Source organism: Schistocerca serialis, chromosome 5 (assembly GCF_023864345.2).
Source record: "Schistocerca serialis cubense isolate TAMUIC-IGC-003099 chromosome 5, iqSchSeri2.2, whole genome shotgun sequence".
NCBI lineage: Eukaryota > Metazoa > Arthropoda > Insecta > Orthoptera > Acrididae > Schistocerca > Schistocerca serialis.
Window position 1 is genome coordinate 358,987,298 of NC_064642.1, and position 23,578 is coordinate 359,010,875.

The following is a 23,578-nucleotide window of genomic DNA, read 5'->3' on the forward strand; positions in this document are numbered from 1 at the left end:
AAAGGTTGACTATCAGACCCAAAATACTATAATAGCTCTTGTGGAAGTAATAAGAAGTACACTGAATGGCATGGAACTCAATCTAAGTATTTACATTACCCATTAGAAGAATCAAACTTTGTGGACGTACTGGTGCATAGATTACCACACTATTTAAGAAAGGAAATAACTTAGGCAACACTCAGAAGACTAGACAAGGAATAATATACAATCTCAAGTGCATGTGCCAAACACAGTCAATAATGATATGGATAATAAAATACCTATAAATACATTTACATGAAATAACAGAGTAATAAAAATGAAATATCCTGTCATTATAACAGAAAATGTGGAATTTTCTAGGGACAGGGGTCAGTATCCAGGATGTGACAATACGATTGTAAGCTAATACTGTTAAATATGGAATGCCACAAGGATCAGTAATGGGTCCTGTTCTGTTCTTACTCTATGTAAATGACCTAAACTTAAGCAATGACAGCAGTAAAATATTTCAATTTGCTGATGATACGAGAGACCTAATTATAAGAAACTCAGAAGAAACTTTTGAAAAAACATAAAAGGAGCCACTGACAGGCTACCATGTTACTTTGATGACAATGACTTAATAATAAACACCGAAAAAGCTGTAGCTATGGATATACACACAGCACAAACAAAAAATATGATATCACCCAATCTAGAACTATATGGACAGACAATTGCCAAAACAGCCTGTACCAAATTTCCTGGACTTCATCTACAAGACAACTTGAAATGGAAAGCACATATTGAGCAAATGAACAAAGAATTAAGTACTTCTTGGTTTGTGTTGCATACATAAAAAATTGTACCAGCTACAACACCCTTCAGTGTGTATATTATGCAGTTGTACACTTTCACCTTCGGTATGGGATTATGTTCTGGGGAAATTCTGGAGATGCCATCAAAACATTCAAAATTCAAAATAAATAAATAAATAAATTATAAGAATAATGGAAAGAGTAGATAATCGCAAATCATGTAGACCATTGTTTCAAAAAAGGATGATTCTGCCACTTCCTTTCATATATTTGAAAATATAATGTGTTTAAAGCATAACTTACATACAAAAAGACCACTCATCACTCAAAATCACACAACACACAGCTATGATACAAGACAAAAATTGGATGTACATGTTTAAAGCGCCAACACAAAGTTATTTCAAAATGGCCGTATCCATCCTAGTTTCTGACTATACAATGCCTTACCAGTTACCATTAAACACATACAAAACATTGGTCACTTTAAATCTAAACTGAAGTCGTACTTGGTTGATCACTGCTTTTACACAATAAATGAATACCTAAAAAACTAAATTTTTCTGTGTTAACCCAATGTAGTCTCATTCAGAAGAACATTCGTATTTTATCTCTCTGTATGTGGCGTAACAGCATTGATTTAAGTATTCATCATTAATTGATATATTAATGTGTATTATTATGTCCAAAAGTTATATGTAAAACTGTTAATATTAACATAAAAATCCAAATATCTCTTGCACATTGTGCAGCTGTAGATGAAAATGGATCAATAAATCAATCAATTGGTTGTTCGATGAGAATGAGATAGTAGAAGTTAGTCAGACAAAAGCAATAACAAATGGGTAAATATAAGGTTGAAAAGTGGATATTTATATAGATTCTGATTGTGAATTTTCACTGATCACCCAAGATTTATTGCAAACATTGAGAAATAAAGACCTGTGTCCCATATTGTCGGTTACGTTTATATACTGTGCTGATTACAGAAAGTAAAGGAGTGTTAATCAAACATGAAGTAGAGTACCAAACAAGAAGTATAGAAAATTTTCAGTTTATGCGAACTTTACTCGTATTGCACAATGTTCATTTAAGATTATTGTTTGATGTAGATTGGTTATTGAAATATAATGTGAATTAAATTCTGAGGCTCATCTACTATCTTGGAAAATTGGCGGCTATTGGGTGGTATGGTCCGATCCATAAACGATAACGGTTCTGGCAGGTAGAGAAACGGACAGGGATTGCATTGTTGCCGGTTCCAAGCGACAGTTGCGGTACACCCATACACTTGCTTTGCCCTTGATGCAAGGGTGTATCACGCAAATTACGTCTCTCACTTGCTTGTATAGAATTTATCACTCAGCACCAACTTCCGCCATCACAACTCACAACAAATGGAATAAAAAATCACGTTTAACGTTCGCAGTGGATACGACATTCACAGCACAGAGTTTAGAACACTACTGAAAGCTCATTGGCTATCGGACAATGGGCGACATAATATGCAGCAAGATCCTAAACTCGACCATCATCGTTTGTTACTCCAACTATAGTACCTTTTCAAATGAATCCAACAATGCATGAACAAAGTATAGCGGTAAACTGTATATGCTTAGTTGCGAGTGCACAACTGGTGAGCAAAGACGAATCTGTAAGCAATTTAAAGAGCTATAACGGCAAAGTAAGAGTGCGATCAAAAATTAACGGGAGACTTTGTTTTCCTTAGAGAATCTTTACTGATTCATCGTCATTTGCTTTGTCCCCATTAAAATATTCCTGCTCAGATGTAATGCGCTTGTGCCAGTGCTTTATCCGATGTTGGACGCACTTCTGACACTCACTCTTCGTTACGGTGTTCAACTCCTTCAGCGATTCTGTTTCTATCTCATCAGTAGTTAAAAACGACGTCCTCTCATGGTTCTCTTTCCTCCTGTTCTCTTCAGCCTTGGGAATAGAAAGAAGTTACAGGGGGCCATGTCCGGGGAATACGGTGCCTGAGGCAACATACAGATTTTGCTTTTTGCCAAAATATCATGAATGAGCATTGTGGTGTGAGCGGGTGCATTATAGTGTTGTTTCCACGATTTGTTTTGCCATAAACTTGGTGCTTTTTTCGGCTTAATTCACGCAAACGGCGCATTACTTCGGGGTAGTACCGGTATTTCTCATTTATTGTATAACCATAAGCCAGAAACTCATGATGCATTATCCCATAATAATCGACGGAAACAGTGAAAAGAACCTTCACATGTGATCGAACTTGTCAAGTATTTTTCGGTCTTGGCTCTTCAGGCAGTTTCCATTGGGACGATTGGGCTTTGGTTTCAACGTCAGTCATACCCGTAGGCCAAAGTTTCGTCACCTGTTCTAGCCTGCTTTGTAAGTCCTGGATCATTGTCAGATTCATTCAGCAATTCCTGAGCAATGTCTATGCGACGCCATTTTTGGTAGAAATTCAACAATTTCGGAACAAAACATCCTAAAAAAAAATTGGCGTGAGTCAAATGATATGCCGACATCATCGGCATCCTCTCTGGTGGTGATTCGACGATTTTCCAAAAACATTAACTTTATTTCTTCCACACTGTCGTCGCTAACTGATGTGCTAGAACCTCCAGGGCGGTCATCGTCTTCAACGTCCTCTCGAGTCTCGACCCTCTTTGAAAGTTTAAACGTATATACAAGTAAACTCTTGTGTTAGACCGTGATAGACACAGTCCTCTCGAGTCTCGACCCTCTTTGAAAGTTTAAACGTATATACAAATAAACTCTTGTGTTAGACCGTGATAGACACAGTTCGACCATAGGTTCGACTAGGAGATCGACTTGTTGCATTGGGTACCATGCGGTAGCCAATTAGGTGTGTATAGACAAATGACTGTTGCGACACAGAGCCAATAGCAAACAGGCACAGTTTCCTTTTAAATGCATCTGGGTTTAAAACACTTTTCTGTCAGATACATGTGGTGATTGTAGAATAGTAAGTTTCGAAGTATTTGGCGCGTTTTGTAAAAGCTGGTACCGTGTAAGAAGTTGCATGATTTAAATGTACGCAGAGCACTTGTGCTTGTCGAAATAGTTCAGTTTTAAGTGTTAAGTAGGACTTACCGTGAAATGTCAACAACAGTGAAAGAAACGCGTAAGAAAGTTATTAAGATCCTGGACATCAAAACTTCTGAAAAATTACGGAATCCACGAACGTAAATATTTTACTGAAATAATTACTTTCTTTTTCAATACAACTATAGTCATAAGGAGCAATATCAGAGGTACACTTGGTCATGTTTTCAGTGAGAAGCCGGAAAAGGCAGCTGGAACGGCTACTCAGAAGGCGCCTAATGTAGAACTTAAAAAAGAAGAAGGTGCAAAAGATGCGCGGGCCAGCAGGTAATTTTTTTCCCCGCATAACCTCCCATTGTTAACGTAAACAAGTATTTATGTATTTATGTGGGTCGACAGAAGCGTCCGATCCAACGCGTCGGCTTTGACCCGTGACGTAAGGGTGTTGTGTGACGTCATGACGGCGCGGAGTTTGCTTTGAGTGTGGCTGTCTCCAGTTCTGTTTTATCTTATTTTATTTACTTTTCTGATATGTTCGTTCTATCTCGTGACATTTTTTTTTTAAATTTAAAAACACTTATTACTTATTTTAATTATCTGTTTCCTGGAATTTCTGTTTAAGTTTATTACATTTATCTGGAAATACGGAAGCGTCCGATCCCGCCCGTCTGCTTTGACCCATGACGTCACAAATATGGCGGAAACAAAAACAAACACACACACTTTCCACAAGAAGACTAATGACACTAACGGGACAAGCGCGGGGAATGGGGTGTTTTGGGTGGGGGTCAAACGAAATATAAACAAATTTAGACGTCTTGCGTAGCTACAACGTGTAAGTGAAGACAACCATGCATGAACACCCACCCACCTCCCCAGGGGTCGTAACCACTGCAACCCATAGAAGATAAAGAGGCTTCAGTAGTTGATTAGTGTGTCTTTAAAAAAAAAAAAAAATCTCACGGGATAGAACGAACAGATCAGAAAGATAAATATAGTAAACTAAAACAGAAATTGGAGGAAACGGATAATTAAAATAAGTAATAAGTGTTTTTAAATTTTAAAAAATCTCGCGAGATAGAACGAACAGATCAGAAAAGTAAATAAAATAAGATAAAACAGAACTGGAGACAGCCACCCTCAAACCAAACTCCGCGCCGTCATGACGTCACACAACACCCTTACGTCACGGGTCAAAGCCGACGCGTGGGATCGGACGCTTCTGTCGACCCCATTTATCTTTCTGATCTGTTCGTTCTATCCCGTGAGATTTTTTTTTTTTTTTTTTTTTTTTTAAGACAGAAAACACTAATCAGCTACTGAAGCATCTTTATCTTCTATGGGTTTTAGGGGTTACGACCCCTGGGGAGGTGGGTGCGTATTCATGCATGGCTGTCTTCACTTACACGTTGTAGCTACGCAAGGCGTCTAAATTTGTTTATATTTAGTTTGCCCCCCACCCAAAACACCCCATTTCCCGCGCTTGTCACGTTAGTGTCATTAGTCTTCTTGTGGAAAGCGTGTGTGTTTGTTTTTGTTTCCGCCATATTTGTGACGTCATGGGTCAAAGCAGACGGGTGGGATCGGACGCTTCCGTATTTCCATTTATTTAATGAAATCGTGCGTTACGTTTATGCTACATTGTTTGTACACTTGAGAAGAATTTCTTGATTCCTAAATATGATAGTGTTTTTATATTAATTTAGTTAGTGTTAAGGCATATGGATAATGAGAACCCTGTACATTTGTGTATTTTAGATTTTTATTTCACCTTATTTCTGGGACCAGATTCTTTTTTTTTTAAACTTAGTGTTGGGTCATTATTTATGTTCTTAGAGGGGTAGTTACTGGTGCTATAGATAGGTGATAACAACAAATATCGTGGTCATTATAATTACAATGTGTATTATTGCAATTCCTAGACTTGCACCCTGTAGTAGGCCCATATATGCAATCATGAAAGTTTTCTTATATGGAACATGTTAATCATATAATTACACTGTAAAAATTCCTTGTCAAATATCTTTCAGAAAAGATGGTTATAAACTATTTGATGGTACCTATACTGTGGTATTTCTTTATAACCTTCATAAAGTGTTTCTAGCTTTTATTATTAAAAAAAAAAAAAAAAAAAAAAAAAAATTGGTAAAGTACTTTTTCAGTGCAATACGGGTCATATGGTGGCAAAAATAGTATTAATGACCAGTCCCATTTTGAAACTCAGTAATATGGTAATAAAGGGTTGACAGCTACTAAGACATTTTAGGAACATTGACTGTTCAAATGTGACAACTTTCATATTACTTCGACTTTTTGATTCCTTTGTTGACCTTAGCAAATTTCTTTCTCTATATATAAAACTATTAATAGAGTAAATGATAAAATTTATTTCAGCAAGAGCTGGACATTGTCTGATTTTGAAATTGGGAGAGCACTGGGGAAAGGGAAGTTTGGGAAGGTTTACCTCGCTAGAGAAAAAAATTCGAAATATGTAATTGCACTCAAAGTTCTAGTCAAATCCCAGCTGGAAAGTGCGAATGTTCAGCACCAGCTAAGAAGAGAAATTGAAATACAGTCACACTTAAGGTAAGTTGCAATGATTATACTCTGCAGTTGCAGCATAAATACTTACATTCATAATGTTTCTCAAAATTTGCAGGCATCCAAACATTTTGAAAATGTATGGTTATTTCCATGATAAAGCAAGAGTATATCTTATTTTGGAATATGCTCCTAAAGGAGAACTTTTCAAGGAAATAAAATCTCAGCCACAACAAAGGCTAGATGAAGGAAGGTAAAATGCAGATTATTTTGTAAGAACTGAGATTAAATGTGTTGTTCTGCAACTTTTTCTCAAAATACCAAAAATAATTTTCAGAACAGCTACCTACATAGCACAGTTGGCTGATGCTCTTCTGTATTGCCACGGTAAAAGGGTGATTCATAGGGACATCAAACCAGAAAACTTGCTTATTGGTGCTAAAGGTGAACTGAAAATTGCAGACTTTGGCTGGTCAGTCCATTCACCCCATTCAAGGTGTGTATAGAACATGATTCTAGAGTTAATTTTAGCTATCTACCATAATTGAATCATATTTATTTAACAAAGTAATTTACAATCTATAATTTTGTATCAGCAGCTGACAGTTTCGCAATAAGTTTTGTCATCGTGTCTGCTTGCATTTGGTCTATATGCTCCTCCGCAGTGACTTGGGTTGATTTCCCCATTCCCTCCCCCCTCCTAATTGTAAAGTGATGTCAACCCTTGCAGCCATTTGTCCTAGAAAAGTGAGTTGTCATTTTATGTACTATAAGATGCACCACACTTTTTAAGCAACTTTTCTTAAATGGAAAAACATTTTTACCATTTTTATTATTAGATTGCAAAGCCACCTAAAAGCTTTCAGTTTACAAAACCGCACTGACCTTTAAAACCCTTGAAATTTGTTGTCTGAACTTCCATCATCCACCTCTTCATATATAAGGCGGTCTTCATTGCCGTGGAGACTATTACTTAAGATGCACTTCTTGGGGAATTTAACAGGGTCTCTCCTCACTGTAGACCATGACTGTTTTACACACACACACACACACACACACACACACACACACACACACACACACACACACACACACACACACACACACACACTTGACTGTAGGACATTTTAAAGCTCCCTTCAGTGTGAATTCATGTTGGGTTTCATCCATTATCTGCGTGTTCCCCTCCCCTCCATGAACCATGGACCTTGATGCTGGTGCGGGAGGCTTGCATGCCTCACTGATACAGATAGCCGTACAGTAGGTGCAACCACAATGGAGGCATATCTGTTGAGAAGCCAGACAAACATGTGGTTCCCGAAGAGGGGCGGTGGCCTTTCCAGTAGTTGCAGGGACAACAGTCTGGATGATTGGCTGATCAGGCCTTATAGCATTAATCAAAACGGCCTTTCTGTGCTGGTACTTCAAACAGCTGAAAGCAAAGGGAAACTACAGCCCTAATTTTTCCCAAGGACATCCAGCTTTACTGTGTGAAGAAAATCAAGAAAGAAACTGCAGTGTCTTCAAGGCATTTCCTCCCAGTCAGCTTGTGGAGATGAACTTTCGTTTGGAAATACTATGATGAACCTTAGAATGATCTGTGATTTCATTTCCAAAAATACTGTCTGCAGAATATGTGGTGGTGACTGAGGTAACGGCCGAATTGTGGCGCCCCGAAAATATTCTAAATTCAGAGTTCGCATGGGCCGCTCGGCGGGCCGGCCGCGTGGTGCCGGAGTAAGAGTGGTCCAGCACAAGTGCATGGCCGGGAATTCCATGGTGACGCTGTGTAGATGAAAGATACTTGTATGCCAAGAGTGCTAAAGATGGCGGACTTTGTGAAACCATCATGGCACAGTTTGTATAGAAATTAATAGTAGCCAGATGAATCGTGATACCTAAAAAGGAAAAACGTACATTACTATTATTTGCACAATGCTTCTGATGGTGTAATCAGATTTTCAATATCTTTATTAGTTTAAAGTTTAGTGTCTGACGGTAACACCCAGCAACAAATTTTTAAAATCTAAACGGTTCATCAGATTTCGTCGATCGACATGTCTTTAGAAAACTGTTAGTGTAAACCTAAATTAGTATAAATTACAGGCATGTAACTTGAATAGGACATGAGTTGTTGGAGGACAAAGTAGCAGATTACTATCAATCACGTCAGGCCATAAGTACTCCGCAGTCACACAAAAAAATGGTAACAGCATGCTTATAAATATAATTATTCATGTATGTCTTTGTTTATAGCCGGCCGGTGTGGCCGTGCGGTTCTAGGCGCTTCAGTCCGGAACCACGTGACCGCTACAGTCGCAGGTTCGAATCCTGCCTCGGGCATGGAGGTGTGTGCTGTCCTTAGGTCAGTTAGGTTTAATTAGTTCTAAGTTCTAGGCGACTGATGACCTCCGAAGTTAAGTCGCATAGTGCTCAGAGCCATTTGAACCATTTTGTCTTCGTTTATATCAGATACATCTTATTCATAAAGAAATTGATTAAATATTTACTTTGTTGTAGAAAGCAGAGACATTAGACTACTGGCCTACCTTGCTTGCTGTTCCTTTGATAAATGTTTGTTTAATTTGTTTTTGTATGTAATGTGTGTTAGTGTGTTTATGGTCCAGCCGTAGGAATATTCATTTAATTTCAAGTTATTTAAATGTGAATCCAGTGTTTCGAATGTGTTTCATTATGCTTGTGAATGTGCGTTGGCTTGAAGACCTGGTGGGAGCACTCTAGCCAATTACAGCACTCATGATTGGGAAGGCTGGCTGGAAATAAGAGAACAGTACGGGAGAGGTCACAGAGAGTCCGGGACAGTAAGGCACGATGGACGCACGGTCGTGAGAAAGACTTGGAGAATTTGGAGCAGTTTGTGCGTGGTCGTGGCAGATAGAAATAATTCAAGAGTGCCGACTTGTGCACTTGTGAGATTTCCGTGGCTTCTACAGTGAAGACGTGGTGTGTGTTTAGAAGTGAATATCCCGTGAGCTATGTTGTTCATAACTAATTATGTGCCGTAGGAATCTATTGTTTCCCTATTGTTCAACTTATATTTTATTTAATTGCTGGACCATCAACACCAATAAGTGTTTTACTGTAATAAAGGGCATTCTTAAAGGTACTTCTGCTATTGTACCTATCATTTAAAGTTGTTAAAATAGTACCTGAAGAATTTCTTTAATTGCAATCTTTCATTTATAAATTCCTACATTACAATAGCAATTGCTGAGTGATAGGGACCTTTGACCATTCAACTCGTGTGCATTCTTATTATACAGGGTGTTACAAAAAGGTACGGCCAGACTTTCAGGAAACATTCCTCACACACAAAGAAAGAAAATATGTTATGCGGACATGTGTCCGGAAACACTTACTTCCCATGTTAGAGCTCATTTTATTACTTCTCTTCAAATCACATTAATCATGGAATGGAAACACACAGCAACAGAACGTACCAGCGTGACTTCAAACACTTTGTTACAGGAAATGTTCAAAATGTCCTCCGTTAGCGAGGATACATGCATCCACCCTCCGTCGCATGGTATCCCTGATGCAGCCCTGGAGAATGGCGTATTGTATCACAGCCGTCCACAATACGAGCACGAAGAGTCTCTACATTTGGTACCGGGGTTGCGTAGACAAGAGCTTTCAAATGCCCCCATAAATGAAAGTCAAGAGGGTTGAGGTCAGGAGAGCGTGGAGGCCATGGAATTGGTCCGCCTCTACCACTCCATCTGTCACCGAATCTGTTGTTGAGAAGCGTACGAACACTTCGACTGAAATGTGCAGGAGCTCCATCGTGCATGAACCACATGTTGCGTCGTACTTGTAAAGGCTCATGTTCTAGCAGCACAGGTAGAGTATCCCGTATGAAATCATGGCGGTGAATCGAGGAAGTACAGTACATACTGACGAAACTAAAATGAGCTCTAACATAGAAATTAAGCGTTTCCGGACACATTGTCCACATAACATCTTTTTTATTTGTGTGTGAGGAATGTTTCCTGAAAGTTTGGCTGTACCTTTTTGTAACACCCTGTATACTGTAGACTCAGCAATATTTGGCTTGTAATGTGGCAACTATGTGTCCCACCCCTAGACAACGAAACCAGCCAAAACTTTTAATATTTCAACACTGAGTCAAAGGATACGTAGTTGAGGTCCACCACACCATTCCATCATTTTATTTGAAAGCTCACATGATGTATCTTCGGGTGAGAGTTGGTGTCTTTGTAAACAGGATTTTGTCAAACTTGACATTGAGTTGCAAAAAACGTGGTGCAGTTGCTACGATGACATCAAAAATGGCAAATAATAATTTATATGAGAACAACATAAGGCTAGTTTATGGTCTCGGATCTATTGCAACAGAACGTACCAGCGTGCATTACCTGACTTTCCAAATCCTGCAACATTTATGACTTAAAATAATGTTGCTGAAGTTTGTGACGTCTCAATTAAGGAAGCAGCTGAAGAAGCACTCAAGAAAAGTGATGACAGTGAAAGTGGTGATATTTGTGCAAGTTTTGATGGTAGCTGGTGGAAACATGAACAACAGTTCACTAAATGGTGTTGTGACAGCTACATCATTTGATACTGGCAAGGTAATTGCTGTAGATATTCTAAGCAAGTACTGCAAAACCTGTGGCAGTGAACTGAGAAAGAGCATGAACATAACTGTCAGATGAATTATACTGGTCCAAGTGGTGGCATGGAAGTAGCAAGTGTTCTCAGGATTTTTAATCATTCAGTGGCAAACAGAGGTGTCAGATACACAGCATTTAGGGGACGGTGACGGCAAGGCTTATGACCAGTTATGTGCAGAACAACCCTATGGTCCTAATGTCACAATTTCTAAATTAGTGCATTGGGCATGTCCAGAAGAGAATGGGGTCGAGGTTGAGAAGATTCTTGAAAGGTCAAAAATAGTATTCAGAGATGGTAAGAAGATATGCGGTAAAGGTCACCTGACAAATGTTGAAATAGATAGATTACAGAATTATTATGGCTTGGCCATAAGAAGAAATGTAGGGAATTTCGAAAACATGAGTAAAGCTGTATGGGCTATCTTTTCCCATAAGCTTTCCAGAAATGAATATACAGTGCATGGTCTTTGCCCGAATGATCCTGACACTTGGTGCAAGTACAGGAGAAGTGCCAGATATGACCACAAACATTCTTTACCTGCAGCAGTAATGAACGAAATTAAATCTATATTTAAAGACCTTTGTAAAGATACCTTGTTGAAGAAATGTCTTCATGGGAAAACCCAAAATTTAAATGAATGTGTGAATTGTCATTTGGAACCACTTACCAAAAGCTGTATTTGTTCAGCTTCCAACCCTCAAATTTGGTGTTCATTATGGTATTTTATGCTTCAATGATGGTGTAATTAGAAAAACGGAGGTTTTGGAATTATTGGGCATAAAACCTAGTTCAAATACTGCAAAATACTTGGTGCAAATAGAGAGAGAGAGAGAGAGAGAGAGAGAGAGAGAGAGAGAGAGAGAGAGAATCTACAAAGCAGATATTGCTAATTTAAAATGCACAAAAGAAGCCGGAAAGAAAAGAAGAGGGACCAAGAGAAGAAAAATCAGTATGATTCAGATGATGCTCAGTATGGTGCAGGAAGTTGTTAGTGGTAAGTAACTCTCATCAATAACTATAACTATACTAGAATTGCAGTATTAAACTTTAAATGGATTTTTCTCAGAACAACATTTTTTTTTTTTAACTTTCAGGTACTATTATTTGATAAACTAATGGAATTAGAAACATGAAATATGGTCAATTTGTACTGCAGATGGTAATAAGTTATTACAAGTAAATTGAGAACCACCAAACAATCAGAAACTGTTTTATTATAATTAATGGACAAAAAAGTTGAATTTTACTAGTGAGAGAGTATTTTTTTTTTCTTCTAAACTGTCGTAGGTATTAAGTTCATTTTACTTGTAAATTGTATGCAGTAAAAATTTCATTGTCTTATCACTTGCAGTTATTTGGAAAGTGCACCTATTCGAAGTTAGATATGGTGGGAATTAATGAAGTTCAGTGGCAGGAGGAACAAGACTTCTGGTCAGGTGAATACAGGGTCATAAATACAAAATCAAATGGTGGTAATGCAGGAGTAAGTTTAACAATGAATAAAAAAAAAATAGGAACATGAATAAGCTACAATGAGCAGCATAGTTAACGCATTATTGTGGCTAAGATGGACACGAAGCCCAAGCATACCACAGTAATAAAAGTTTATTTGCCAACTAGCTCCACAGATTAGAAAGAGATTGAAGAAATGTTTGATGAGATAAAAGAAATCATTAGGATAGTGAAGGGAGACGAAAATTTAATAGTGATGGGTGACTGGAATTCGGTAGAGGGAGAGAAGGAAATGTAGTCGGTGAATATGGAATGGTGTTAAGGAATGAAAGAGGAAGCCGCCTAGTAGAACTTCGCACAGAGCATAACTTAATCATTGCAGACACTTAGTTTAAAAATCATGAAAGAAGGTTATATACGTGGAAGAGGCCTGGAGACACTGGAAGGTTTCAGATAGATTATATAACGGTAAGATAGATTTAGCAACCAGGTTTTAAATTGTAAGAAATTTCCAGGGGCAGGTGTGGGATTTTAGGGTGCTCAACTACTAAGGTCATTAGTGAGGGGCAGATGTGAGCTCTGACCACAATCTATTGGTTATGAACTGTAGATTAAAACTGAAGAAACTGCAAAAAAGGTGGGGATTGAAGGAGATGGGATTTGGATAAGCTGAAAGAACCAGAGGTTGTAGAGAGTTTCAGAGAGAGCATTAGGGAATGATTGACAAGAACGTGGGAAAGAAATACACTAGAAGAAGAATGGGTAGCTTTGAGAGATGAAATAGTGAAGGCAGCAGAGGATCAAGTAGATAAAAAGAAGAGGGCTAGTAGAAATTCTTGGGTAACAGAAGAGATATTTAACTTAACTGATGAAAAGAGAAAATATAAAAATGCAGTAAATGAAGTAGGCAAAAAGGAATGGAAATGTCTCAAAAATGAGATCGACAGGAGGTGCAAAATGGGTAAGCAGGGATGGCTAGAGGACAAATGTAAGGATTTAGAGGCATATATCACTATACAGAAAAATTAAGACCTTTGGAGGAAACAGAAAGACTTGTATGAAAATCAAGAGCTCAGATGGAAAACCAGTTCTAAGCAAAGAATGGGAAGCAGAAAGGTGGAAGGAGTATATAGAGGGCTATACAAGGGTGATGTACCTAACAGCGATAGTACAGAAATGGAAGAGGACGTAGATGAAGATAAAATGGGAGATAGGATACTGTGTGAAGAATTTGACAGAGCACTGAAAGACCTGAGTCGAAACAAGCTCCCAGGAGTAGACAACATTCCATTAGAACTACTGATAGCCTTGTGAGAGCAAGCTCTGTCAAAACTCTACCATTTGGTGACCAAGATGTATGAGACAGGCAAAATACGCTCAGACTTCACGAAGAATATGATGATTCTAATCCCAAAGAAAGCAGGTGTTGACAGATGTGAAAATTACTGAACTATCAGTTTAATAAGTCACGGCTGCAAAATAGTAACATAAATTGTTTACTGACGAATAGAAAACCTGATAGATGCCGACCTCGAGGAGGATCAGTTTGGATTCTGTAGAAATGTTGGAACACATGAGGCAATACTGACCCTATGACTTACCTTGGTAGATGTATTAGGGAAAGTCAAACCTACATTTCTAGCATTTGTAGACTTAGAGAAGGCTTTTAACAATGTTGACAGGTATACACTCTTTCAAATTCTGAAGGTGCCAGGGGTAAAATAAAGGGAGTGAAAGGCTATTCACAATTTGTACAGAAACCAGATGGCAGTTATGAGTCGAGGGGCATGAAAGGAGAGGCAAGAGGGAGACAGTGTTAGCAAGCTTATGAATCCCCACAACTCATGTTTGTCTCATTGATGCAGTGTTGCTGCCGGTTCAATCCAGTGTTAAATAAGGATAGCTTTCCCAAGGCATCAAATATATGGCTACTTTTAAAACTGGTGGGATTTTTAAATCACACTGGACATTTTATATTAATTTAAAGTAAAAGGAGCACCAGAATTTTGGAGGCAGTTTTTTGAAGAAAGTGTTTTATAGTCTGTAAAATATGGTGGTAATTCGTAGGATTGTTCTTTGTATTTGGAGAAACTTCACTGTTTAATCTTTGAAGTTCCTGGAATGCTGAAGCCAGGACAGTATATTCTGAAAAAGCAGTGGATGAGGCTGCTGTTGGCACAATGCTGCTTCTTGGTTTAAACAGGTGTCTTGTTGTCAATTTCTTGTTCTAAGAGTTCCTGGGCCAGTGTGCATCTGTGACCTATTATGTGGAAGTTCTCAGCTTTAGCTTTATAGTCTACATTTTAAAGATCAGCTAAAGTCCATTTATGGTGTAAGCAGGTGTTCCACTGCGTGCTGCTGATGTCAGTTTTTTTCTATTGATTATAGCCAATGAGCTTTAAAATATAGCAGTCAGTGAAAACTGCTGATTCTAATGACTTGTTGTGGTGGAAGATACAAATTGATTACTTTTGTTTGCAACTTGGATAGCTAGATATTGATGATTGTTGATCTGGCAAATATGGATTATAAGATTGGTTAGTAGTTTTCGTATTTGCTTCAAGAATTGTACATTTCTGAGAATGTGACAGTACTGCCTTGCATATTGTTTCATATTCCATTGTTTCATTGGTTCTGAGTAGAAGTCAATATATGTGAGTGCAAGAAAATTGTGCTGATAGAATGATCTTTCCACAAACTTTGTGGGATATATTCAGAATCTCCAGATTTCTGAAGTGATGTTTAGGTTGGAACCTAAGAGCACAGTTTATATTTTAAGAAATATTCTGTTCTATAAAAACAGCATTCTGCACAAGATGCATCCCATTTCTCTGCCATGTAATTTCATGCAATCATTATGACTTTTGTCTAACACTAGTTCCCATCTAATCATCATTCATAAGTTGTCATGTTCACTTCCCATGATGCATCTTCAAACAGTTATCAACTGCAGCACAGAATGAAAAAGTTGGTCTGTAGATTCCTATTGTTTTTGCCTGCAGCAGTTAGTGCTTCACAGGTAGAAGCTATGAGCTGTCAGGGATTGTCTTACGCCACCTCCACTATAGTCTTAAGAACTACTTACAAAACGATGTTACAATGACCATAGTTAAAAATTGCATTGTTTTTCTTGAAACTAAACATACTGAAATAACACACCCCCCCCCCCTCCCCCGCTCTCTCCCTTGCTGGTCACTTTCCAAACCTACAAGACATTCCAACATAGCTATTGTATTAAGCATTAATGATAACATATGGTGCAATCATGCACAAATGTCATATAAAAACAGAGCAATTTCCTGTTTGTTTGCATGATGTTCTTGGTTTCTATGTATTGGACACCACTTTTGAATTACAGCCAATTTAATTTGTGGCCTGCCTCAAATTGCATAACACTTAATTTGCAGTAGGAATTTCATGTACATGTAAGCACAGAAGCATTTAGGACAAGTTAAAGACATCGGGCAACACTTGCTGACATAATTTGTGGTTGTAGAGTATATTTAGTTCTGTTCGAAATGTTGTTGTTGTTGTGGTCTTCAGTCCTGAGACTGGTTTGATGCAACTCTCCATGCTACTCTATCCTGTGCAAGCTTCTTCATCTCCCAGTACCTACTGCAACCTACATCCTTCTGAATCTGCTTAGTGTATTCATCTCTTGGTCTCCCTCTACGATTTTTACCCTCCACGCTGCCCTCCAATGCTTAATTTGTGATCCCTTGATGCCTCAAAACATGTCCTACCAACCGATCCCTTCTTCTAGTCAAGTTGTGCCACAAACTTCTCTTCTCCCCAATCCTATTCAATACCTCCTCATTAGTTACGTGATCTACCCACCTTATCTTCAGCATTCTTCTGTAGCACCACATTTCGAAAGCTTCTATTCTCTTCTTGTCCAAACTGGTTATCGTCCATGTTTCACTTCCATACATGGCTACACTCCATACAAATACTTTCAGAAACAACTTTCTGACACTTATATCTATACTTGATGTTAACAAATTTCTCTTCTTCAGAAACGATTTCCTTGCCATTGCCAGTCTACATTTTATATCCTCTCTACTTCGACCATCATCAGTTATTTTACTCCCTAAATAGCAAAACCCCTTTACTACTTTAAGAGTCTCATTTCCTAATCTAATCCCCTCAGCATCACCCGAGTTAACTCGACTACATTCCATTATCCTCGTTTTGCTTTTGTTGATGTTCATCTTATATCCTCCTTTCAAGACACTATCAATTCCATTCAACTGCTCTTCCAAGTCCTTTGCTGTCTCTGACAGAATTACAATGTCATCGGCGAACCTCAAAGTTTTTATTTCTTCTCCATGGATTTTAATACCTACTCCGAATTTTTCTTTTGTTTCCTTTACTGCTTGCTCAATATACAGATTGAATAACATCGGGGAGAGGCTACAACCCTGTCTCACTCCTTTCCCAACCACTGCTTCACTTTCATGCCCCTCGACTCTTATAACTGCCATCTGGTTTCTGTACAAATTGTAAATAGCCTTTCGCTCCCTGTATTTTACCCCTGCCACCTTCAGAATTTGAAAGAGAGTATTCGAAATAATTGGTTTTAAACAAAATTGTTGTTGCTCTGGATCAAATTTGAGACAAAATGTGGTAATTTGTGATAATTTGTAGTTCCATTCCATTCTGACTAATTGTTTATGAATGTGACAGCTTCATTATCTAAAGTATTTTTACATAACCTGTTTATGAAAACTGCAGTCAATTAAACTAGTTTCACAACATTCTGTAATGCTACATTGAACTTGGGAATGCGAGACACACACTTTGATATCCTCATTCACTACATTGTTCTAGTGGATTCAGTCTTAGTAATTTTCTATGAAATATCTCCAAGTGATATTCCATAACCACAAAAGGACACCTTGGAAGCTAGCCATGTGTTTGTAGCTGCTGCAAGCACCAGCATCCTTTCAGGGAATTCCAGCCACTGCCTACAGCCACGTGCCTAGGTACTCAGTGCTCTGCTGTGCCCAGGCTTACAAAACTTCACCTCACTGTTGCGCTACATTCCCAGGTAGCCATGCTTATAAATTTAAGAGGCCAGTCTTCATATATTAGATTTAGCTTATCCTAAGCTACTTTAGCTGTAGAGTAAGAGGTATTCTGCAGCTGAATTGCTACCTACAGATAGATGGAGATTATATTTTGGCTCTCACTGTGGACACTTTAATTCCATCGGTTAATTTGTCACAGACACAATCTCACTGTCAGTGTTCCACGTATGATTACACATCAAATCGTCACTTACTGTTCAGTGTCAAAAGATCGTAGCACCAGTTCTCAAACAACATAATGTTCCACAGCATAAGCTGTAAGATTAGGATTTCTGTTAGAGAATGAATGTGTAATATCACTGCTGTACAAGGAAATGACATTAGAGCACCATAAAAACATTTTTTTTCTCTCTCTTCAAAATGATCAGCTAACCAACCAAATTCCCATGTTGTTTACAACACTGTGAAACTGTACTAAAAACCAGGTTAAATTTTACTTTGAATAATGCAGGGATATAAAACACTAGACTTATAGTGTGAGATGTGGAGTCTACTGTCGGTGTTTTACTTGGGGCAGATAAGATTAACTTCAGTATTCTGCTTAATGTTTGTTTGAAACCAGAAGTAAACCAAACATAATTGCCATCTTACTGCTGGAAAAACTCCTAAGCGGCTTATTGGTTGTAGTTTTGCCTGCTGTCTGAATTAAAAGTGGCTCCCAAAACTGTCTGTGGCTGGAAGGATTTGTTTACTTAATTACAGTCACTAGTAGCACGCCTTAAGCGGTACTACTATCAGTAGTGATACGATGTAGTCATTGTAGTTGGTAAATGTGATGATTAAATAAACGTTTGCAATGTATACTTATTGTATTACTTATTTCCCATATTTTTCTATGCTTAGGATTGCTGTTGACATGTTATTAGCTTTTCAGTTAATTAATGTGAGAGAGAAATCTTCTGGTAAAGAAGTGGAGAGGTCCTAGGTGTTAAGTTTCGAATTTCCCGTATCTGTGTCTTCTCTTGTCTTCATTATGATAGTGTTTCCCTCTCAACTTGGCACTTGAATGTACTGTCCTTCAGACCTATCCATCTTTCATGTCTGAGGAAGAAACTAAGTTTTGAAAGCTGGGAATAGCTTTTTCACTTACAAATGTGTCTATCGACTGTATTGAAATTTTCCTCCTGCTCTGATCTGTGTTTCTATTGCTTCTACTGGAAATTCAATCTTCTACAAGTATTAGCCAGTTCCTTAGTGATTTAAAATCTGTTGATACAGTTACTCCCCAAGTGAGTGTTGTGTGACTGCTGATGGATCAAACTTGACACAATCAAGGGGGCCAAAACAGAAAATCCAAAGAGTAAACAAATAAGACAAAGAATAAATCTAAAACATAATGTGAAAGACCAAGGTTTAAAGATGTTTGGAAAAGTGAAGTCTATGGAAATGGTGCCCATTCGGAACCCACAGAGGCAAGCACAACTAGAAATTTTGAGTGCCATCTTGTGACAGATGGAAGATTTTGGTCATAAATGGAATAGAATCATAATGGTATGTTTCTTTAAATTTATATTCATATGTATGTATAGTTTGAATAAACGTACATGTTGTTTGACACTTCAAACCTTGAAACTGAGTTCCTGCAATCTGGTCTCTCAAAACCACACACAAACTTCCATCAATTGATAATGTGCCTGTACAAAATCCCAGTTAACCAGCAATGTTACTGTAATGATCAGCAGCTTACCTGGTATAGTATCACTTACAAAATGGGCTGCCCACAACTGGTTATAGCTGACTCCAGTGTGAAACAGTATTGGCATCTGTACTTGCCTGTCTGAGCTTCCGCTGTAGGACAGTTGGGAGATGTAATCCAACAAGTCATTTTAAATGCAGTATGGTCTGCAAACTTAGCTATTTTACAACTTTGAATACCCTACATTCTGGTTTCTAATATGTGCTGATAAAATCGTGAAAGGCCAAAGCAGTAGGTTCTTCTGGACAACGGAAGAACACCATTTGGTGTTTCAAGGGACACAGTAATATTGAGATAATTAATCATGATTTCATTGTGCCTTTAAGTGTGTTCATATTTGTTAGTTTGCACCTTGTTTGTGGCACATGAATACCTGGCATCTTCACTTTCAGGAGGACTACTTTATGTGGGACGCTGGATTATCTCTCTCCTGAAATGATCAAAGATCATCCTCATGATGAAAATGTTGATCTGTGGAGCCTTGGAGTCCTTTGCTACGAATGTTTAGTTGGCAAGCCGCCATTTGAATCTGCTGTTTATGATGATATGTGTCGCCAAATAAGCAGAGCTAAATATTCATTCCCACCATTTGTTTCAAATGATGCAAGGGATCTTATTGCAAAGGTGACCTTATTTCATAATTATATTAAATAATTCATTATATTAAATAAGAAATGTTGGTATAATAAAGAATACACATTAAGTTGCAGACATGCACAGTACCAGCACCTCAGGCCGGAATGCATTCAGACTCGAGATGCTGGAGGTGGCGGTAATGTATGCATGAGGTGTGTGTGCTTGTGTGTATGAATGGTGTGTGTTTCTCTTTTGCTGATAGACTGTGGCTGAAAGCTTTATGTAAGTGTCTTCTCAGTTGCAGTGTCTTCTTTACGGTAAGTAGCAATTTATCTTTTCCTACATTGTTGATATTCCTACATGAAGTTCTCATTGTTTGAAATGTTACAGAACAGAAAGAAATTCTTCAAATTCTTATGAATTCAAACTTAGCTTCACGACAAATATGAAGCACCAATACCTTTGATCTCACACAGACAGTATTTTATTTGAAACAGTAACATTCCGTACATTCCATAATGAGAGGATGTTTATACAAATTTGAAACTTAAGGTGAAACAAAAATAAAAATTTTAAACTATGAAATCTGCCAATTAGTTGAAGTATTTTAACTTTTGTTGTTTTAACAGTTGTGTTGTCATGTTGTCAGAATATTAGTAGGATTCCCATTGCTGTTTAAGTAATGTTTTTTCCTCTTTTTTTTCCAGTAGTGTGCCACAATTCTGTTTTGTTTGGATAAACAGATATATTTACAGTTGAGCGACTTTTGAATTACTTTAATGAGGGGGAAGCAAAACAGTTGGCAATGATAGCTTTATGAAAGGTGGTTGTACTATTACACGCAAGTAGTATAAAGCACCTGGATTGACAGTTGACGTATTGGTAGAATAGCCATTTGAAACAGTACCTAGGCCAATAATGTGGAGATTACATAAAATTAAGAGCGTGCAACAAACATAAGACAGCTTGAACTTTATTTTGTCAGTTATAACCAATTTGCTTTACCTGCTTAATTGTTCTTGGTAGCTGGAGTCTCTCCTTTTGGTCATTGTGACAGGCTGAAAACTGTTAGTGCAGAAGGATAATACCAGTAATGTAGCCCACACAGTATGTAATGCCGAATATTATCACTCTTAACAACACATTAGAAGTATTAACAATTGATGGCCAGTTGAGATTTCACAGTTCTTCTTTAAATGCTATTAAAGAAATGTTACATACTGCAGTTAGTTACAGTTCTTTCTATCTGATTATAGTGCAGTAGACCTACACTCGACAAAAGAATCAGCAATTGTCTAGCGTGGCAAAATACAGTCAATATGTCACAATATTAGTAACTATGTTGGGTGACCGAATACTTTAACAGGTGTAACACACTATTTTTCATGTTGAGCAAACATCACACTTCAATCAGATTGCACAGTGAACATATCTTTGCACTAAGCAATACTGTCTATTGCTGTACTGAATTGTTGTCTTAGCAGTATACCATCATCAAAGTGAATCAGTCATCAAAGTTGAATGCAAATTTACAGTGTGAAGTAGTTGCAAGATACCGTCATTGAGTTAATAAATGACAGAATTTAATATTTGACTTGAACACATTACATTTTATGAGTTGTTATGACTGCAGTGAACTTTCCTGCATGGACTGACATAGTAATTTCTTCTATGCTTTCTGGCCACTGCCCCCTTTCAAATAGGTGATACCCATTTCATATTTGAAGCTGGTCTGGTGATTTTAGGGTTGGGTGGACTATTTAAAGAATGGCATGCAAATATTTGTTGTGAGGGACTACATAATGTTTCAACAATCGGTTAGGTTAGATTTTTGCTTTTTTGGATGGATTATAGGATTTCAGTTACCAGGTTTATGAAAAATGTTGAAGGCTTGTAAAGTGTAAAAGTAAAGTTGTTATGCTTCTATGTTGGGCATACTGTAACTAGAAGTATGACATCCAGCTTGAAAGTAATTTTACGTTATGATAAATCATGCAAAATTTTTGTTAATGACCTCATCAATTAATAATGGGGTATCATCTGACTTAGAAAAAATATAGTAAGAAAGTACAGTGTCAAAGTACACTGCACAGAGGCAAAATGGGCAACTGAAATTATGAAGGTTTGAACTTTTGGGGTGTGTGTGTGTGTGTGTGTGTGTGGTTTTTTTTAAAGTTCCAGGTAATTAAAGTATACTCGCAGGAAGAGTGAATTGTCAACTTTCAAAGGAATGGTAACACCTTTTAAGATTATGCCTATCATGTCACAATGTTTGTTTTTTGCTATGTTCTGTTTTATAATTGTCAGTTTGTTTTAACTTTTAATTATGTGAACATGTAAAACTAATTGCATCATTGTAATGGGGAAGATCAATACAGTGAACTAGTCAATACATTGAAATAGAACTTTGCCTAAATAACAATTTTACACTTTCATGTACACATTACATATAACATATGCAACTGCACTAAAAATAGAAACAAAATTATGCATGGCAGTAAAACATAACAGATGGAAGAGTTCCAACATTTTACCTATCACAAAGAACTGAGTATAAGCTATAATTAAAGTCGATGAAATGAATATTGTCTTGCAGTAATTTGTGATATGCTATGTGTCAGAAATAACTATTCATTGGGTTATTATATAAATCACCTGATGATTGGCAACCTTCTCTCATTCTGATCAGTCTGACATGTCTTAGTTTGCCTCATGTAAGTTTTTTAAATTTTGATATTTTTAAATTTTATTTCCATTGGAATTGAATGGTTCACTGGCTGTAGGTTAACATCTGAGCTAACAAAGTTCATCTCTTCTTTGCAGCTACTTGTGGTTGTACCACAGAACAGACTACCTCTGCAAGAAGTATTGAAACACCAATGGATTCTTAAAAATGCTGTTACAGAAAAGAATGCAAAATAAGATTTATACTGTTGGTGCAACAAGTGAAAGGCACATGAATCAGTTACTTGTGAACAGTACAGTCCAGATACTGAATGGATCTAGGACACTGAAACTGCACTGAATTACTGTGATTAACAACAAATCCCTTTTTATGTGATTTATTGATTGTTTACTTAATAACTTTGTAATTTTCTGACTTTTGTTTTTATTAATAATATTTGGATGTGATGTTGATCCCAATTTTGTTGTCTGTTTTCCTACAGAGCTACTAGTTTCTTCAGTTCACCAGATTAACTTCCTAATGTCGAAAGATTTTAACTTTCAAGCAGATTTTTTTTTAAATTATGTATACAAATGTAAGATATCAATTAAATGTAAATTTTGTTAAAAGTATTTATTGAATTATTCATTGTGCAGATGTTGGTTTTAAGTTTAATTTGTAATTTATTGAATTCATTGTATTAAAAAAACCTAACATTTTGCTGGAATGATTTAATTCACGAAGTCTTCCCTGCTGCCCCAACTGCTCCTTCCCACTAAACTCTGGAAAGCTTTTCATTTCATTATCTTCCTGTATATCATTTACATGATGTAGGAATTGTCACAACAAAGTTATCATACTAGTAAAAGTACTAAAGACATAATAATGGAATATCACTTTCAAGGCATTTTTTAAAAGTACAAATTTAGACATATAAATTAAAATTTTTGGCAATAAATTTACACACAAAGTACTCATCTACGTCATAGAAAGTTTTGCTTAAAAGGTAATTTTTAAGCTCAGTCTTAAATTTTACTTCATCTATTATTGCCTTCATGTA

General features: G+C 37.3%; 1 protein-coding gene across 1 annotated transcript; it reads left to right on the plus strand.

Moving 5' to 3' along the window:
- Positions 1-3,659: 3,659 nt before the first annotated feature.
- On the plus strand, positions 3,660-23,082 carry LOC126481324 (aurora kinase C-like). Its single transcript, XM_050104988.1, has 7 exons — positions 3,660-3,985; positions 4,077-4,172; positions 6,240-6,431; positions 6,505-6,639; positions 6,724-6,882; positions 19,670-19,901; positions 22,677-23,082. Exons 1-7 carry the CDS (start codon positions 3,900-3,902, stop codon positions 22,773-22,775), a joined length of 999 nt encoding a protein of 332 aa, XP_049960945.1. The 5' UTR covers positions 3,660-3,899; the 3' UTR covers positions 22,776-23,082.
- Positions 23,083-23,578: the final 496 nt, after the last annotated feature.